The following is a 4,766-nucleotide window of genomic DNA, read 5'->3' on the forward strand; positions in this document are numbered from 1 at the left end:
TATCTCTTTACAGATCAATGAAGAGGAGACAGGTGGTGACGAACTGTAGCCTAAAAAGAAACTTTTTTTTTTTCGTAATCTACCTCCCCCTCACCCCACTTCCCCCCCACCTTCTTGCCCGGAGCTGCATTAAACATATATAATATATATATATATATATATATATATATATATATATATATATATATAAAAATTGGCTGCTTCATATATATATATATACTACCAGGAGTTGTATCACTCTTAGCTAGCCTTTTTTTTTTTGTTTAATTTTATCTAAATAGTGCCTCTGGTCTGATCACTAGTCAACTAGCTAGTTACTTCTCTAAGGTATTTTCTGTTCTCGTAGTCTTGGTCAGGAATGTTTCACGAAAGAGTGCAGTGTTAGATCTATTATTGGTATTTTGTTATCATTATTATTATTATTATTAATATTGTTGTTGTTATTATTATTGAGTATTCATATTAATTTTTACTTCTTCCTGTGTACATACTGATGCCATATCTTCTATTGTTATCTGATAAAGATTATTCATATAAAAAATAATATTATGTTTAGAGACTGTAATACCATCCCTTTAGTTTAATGATAATAATACAGTAATAGACAAAACTAAAAGCTAAACTTGTTTCCACTAAGAACGAGAAGTCTTGAGAATGGCTGGGAGAGCGCCTGAGGCGAGCGATTGACGGTGCATGGCGGTGCATGGGCCCTCATTATCATTATTATTGTTATTAATTATTATTATTTATCTATGATTTAGTTTTATTTCCATTATTGTTCCAGTTATCACTTGATCTTAGTTTTTGATTTGGTCTCCTGGCTTGTATAGCAGCTCTGTCCTGGTTAGAGACTCTCCAGTCCGTCTGTCTAGTTCAGTGACACGTAAACCATCTAAAAGCCTTTGAGATAAATCTGAGCGAGTGAGCTAAGTTGGTAGAGCCCTGTCGGAGTGCCATCTCTCGCGCCTGCGCAGACGGCCAGCGGCGCAGGCGATCTGGCGCATGTTTACTTCGCACACCTTCCTTGTAGTTTAGAGACATACACGCTATCTGTATATTACTATTATTATTAATTATTATTATTATTATTATTACCACAGTTATCACTATTATTTGAAGCACATGACACCACCGGCCTTGCCCTTGGCCTCGCAACTCATCTACTCTCGCGTTTTTCCCCAGGATATGAGGGGGGCCCAGGGGGGCCAGGGGGACCACCACCAAGACCACGGCACCACCACCGGGGAGAGAGGCTGTAGGTCGGTGTCCCGCGAGAGGGGCGCCGCCGCCACCACCGCCAAGACCTCCGCTGCGCCCACCGCCAGCACCGCCGGCGCCGCCTCCACCACGAGCGCCTCTACCGCGGCGCGCGCCAAGATGAACGGCATGGATCTGCTGGACGAGGACGTGGACAGCGCGCCCGCCATCTCGTCGGCGGACCTGGACCAGCTCATGGAGGACTTCGACCTGAATGACCCCGAGGAGGAGGAGGCCATCAAGCAGAGCGAGGCGGCGAAGGCGGCCGAGGCGGCGGCGGCGGCGGCGAAGGAGGCCGAGACCAAGGAGGAGAAGCCCGGCGGCCTGGCGGGCGCGCTGCCGGGCGGGCTGGGCGCTGGCCTGTCGGGCATCCCGAACCCAATGGGCGAGGGCAACATCATGGGCAAGCTGGGCGACCTGGCCACGCAGAACCCCGTCACGGACGTCATGTCCAAGGGCAAGGACTTCCTGTTCAAGAAGTTCGGCCTATGAGAGCCAGCGGGAGCCAGGGCGCTCTTGCCTGCGCTCGCGCTCAGCCGCTGCGCCGCCGCCGGCCGGAGACGATGCCAAAGGGAAAAGGAACAAGTCCATTTTCAAAGTGCCGAAAGTTACCCCTTAACGACGTCTATATTCATAGGCAATGCTAGACGAACTTCTCCCTCGTTTTGTATCGTAACACAACAGTCTCTTATGGTTCACTATTTTATATCCCCTGGATGGCATTGCAGCTGTACAGTGCAACATGACCAATTTGTACTCTGCTTCTGAATGACGCACTGGTCGTCGCCATCCCCCCCCCCCCCCCCTCGGACAAGAGCTGTACGCACGTCACGCAAGTCTCGCTGTCAAGCTCAAACGACATATATATATATATATATATATATATATATATATATATATATATATATATATATATATATATATATATATATAATGTATATATATATATGTGATTACATTAATCAATTTATTGTTTTGATAAGATATAATTAAAACAGTGATGGCTTTTATTGCGATGAGGAGGGACGAAACACGAGATGCAAGACACTGACACGTTTCCCCGCGGTCTTCGCTGGCAGGGCGCGGATCCCCAGGAAGCGCCGGCTGATGGAACGCGCGTGCATGTCTAGTCAGCCAGCGAGACTGTCTCTCTTCTCTCTCCTCCTCCTCCTCTTCTTTTTCCTCCTCCTCCCCTTCTTCTTTTTCCTCCTCCTTCCCCTCCTCCTGCCTGTCTCTCCCGGAGTGCCGAGGACCCTCCGTCCCTTCCCTCCTCTCTTCCTCCCTCCCTTCCCTCCTCTCTTCCTCCCTCCCTTCTGAAGTACGTCAGGTCTTCTCAAACCCGCCAAGTCCTTTCATTTTTTCCCCTTTCTCCCTCCTTTCTTCAGCCATCCCATCTTCCACCCTTTACTACCTGTTTTTTGGGTGCCTCCAATTATTGTTGTTGTTATTGCTGTTGAGTATCATACCTCTCTTCGCTAAGACCTTCTTACATATCGATTTGGAACTCCTTCGCTTTTTTTATCATAAGGGTCAAGACAAGGTCACCCTTTCAAAAAAAATAAATATATATATGTATTATTTAAGGATCGTTATATATTCCAAACTAAGTCTAGACCTTTCTTAATACCCCCCTCCCCCCCATTAACCCTGTCTCATACTCCCCCTCCCACCCCTGCCCCCTTCCCGTCCCCCCTACCGCCCACTTCCCGTCCCCCCTACCGCCCACTTCCTCAACCACGAATTCTCTTCTCGCTTGTATTTACTCCTCCGAATTATCAGCCTTTGTCCTCACGGTTATTATCCATTATCCCTGTTCCTGTTTTCTTCTTCGTAATTCAGGACACTCTTTGCTCATTCTGATGTGCGTATCTCGTTTTCTTTCGCCGTTTTCTTTGCCGTTGGTTGTTATTCCTCCTCTCAAATAATTTTACTTTGGGGAGCTTGAAGAATCTACCGACATATATCAGTAATGTGGAGTCCGCATGGCATTTCAAAATAGGAATTATTATTATTTTTTTATTCAGAGTTTCGCGGTCAGTTGGAGGCAGTGCTGTGTCGACAAGGAATAAACAGATTGTTTGTAATAACAGTTTGCAATGTTGTGAATTAAGATGAATTCGTAAACCTTTGAGAATAAGAAGGAAATAATGATTTTGACCACAATGGTTTCAGCATACTGGTGTGCACACAGGGTTTTCCAGTGCCATTGTTCCTCTGTAGTTGAAAGGACAATGCATTTTGAATGTTGCAAAGAAAACAATGTATCGTGAATGTTGCAAAGAATGAGCGTTTATAATCCCCCTTCCACATGCGCCAGAATCAGTGTTTGATAAATGTCTCACACCTGCACTGTAAATGCACTGTAAATTCATCAATGTTGTTGGCCTTCTTTGTAAGTATGGAGATATTGTGACTTTGCCTCTCGAGTCATTTGCTGTCGGTCGGTCTGCGTGTTCTGCCGAGCGCCTCTGAAGATCGATCCCGCTGAACACCGAGAGCTTCTTCCGGGCGTCCGCAGCCAGTCGGTCTGATCCACGCGATTGACACACTAAATACTCAGACAGTGGAGTTCCCTCATCATTCACATCAAAGCACAAACATCCTGATAATACGTGCCATTGATTTTGTTTTTCTTATTGCTACTCCCATCACATCCCCCGTGTCAAGAATCTTTCATTCGACAGGAGAGAATTATTTTTTTTCTAGATTTCTTTCATCCTCTTTCCGGCACTTATACAATTACTTTGGTGCTACCTTTCGCCGAATTTTTTCATCTAAGTCGACAAGTGACTTCGAAGTGTCCAATCTTGTTGCGCCCAGAGACTAAATGTCAGTCGTGGGGCGTTTGCGTGCGTTCCTTCCCCAAGTGCTATTTAATCGACGGAACCTTCCCCTTCCCCTTGAAATGGATAACACAAAAAACAAACAATAATCCTATGAATATGTCAAATTCAATTGTAAACTCTAAGCGCAATGTTTACAAGTTATGGCCCGTTGCATGGTCTTGCTTCTGTTGCATGAATTCCCTTCAACATGATCGTCTCTCAGCAGAGAACTCGCTACACAACACAATACATTACACACGTGGTTCTTGCAACTGTGATTTGATGAAGACTAACACGACCTTGTTTCTTGTAGGACCTGAGTGCTTGGTCTTGTGTCTTGTAGGTCCAGGGTACACATGGCCTTGTGTCTCTCCGGTCCGGGCTGCATGTTCTGTTAGGCCAAGGGTTCATAGAAGACGGATGGATGCACAGTACGTCATACCATGGTGATGTTATTGATTTGTTATGACTTAAAATATGATAATTAATTCTTATTGAGGTATTTATCCAAAGATCACTTGAACTACAAAGTTGTATTCACGTGGCAAGACGGCCGGGGGCGTGTGACCCCGCGAGGAGGCATTCCCTTGTTTGTCCAGGTCACGGAATCGCCCCCGGCGGGGTCACGACCTCGCCTCCAGGAGTCCCCCAGAATTCGCCTTGATGTTTGGACTGAGAACATAT

At 45.8% G+C, this 4,766-nt stretch overlaps 1 protein-coding gene across 1 annotated transcript in view; it reads left to right on the forward strand.

The window, feature by feature from the left end:
- LOC119591500 overlaps positions 1-2,111 on the forward strand; it is a gene marked incomplete in the record, with an annotated part of 390,964 nt that extends 388,853 nt beyond the window's left edge. The window contains 1 exon segment of the mRNA XM_037940253.1: positions 1,183-2,111. Within this exon segment, the coding sequence (XP_037796181.1) occupies positions 1,183-1,749 (567 nt within the window).
- Between the last annotated feature and the right edge of the window lie 2,655 nt (positions 2,112-4,766).

This window comes from Penaeus monodon, chromosome 3 (assembly GCF_015228065.2).
Source record: "Penaeus monodon isolate SGIC_2016 chromosome 3, NSTDA_Pmon_1, whole genome shotgun sequence".
NCBI classification, from domain to species: domain Eukaryota; kingdom Metazoa; phylum Arthropoda; class Malacostraca; order Decapoda; family Penaeidae; genus Penaeus; species Penaeus monodon.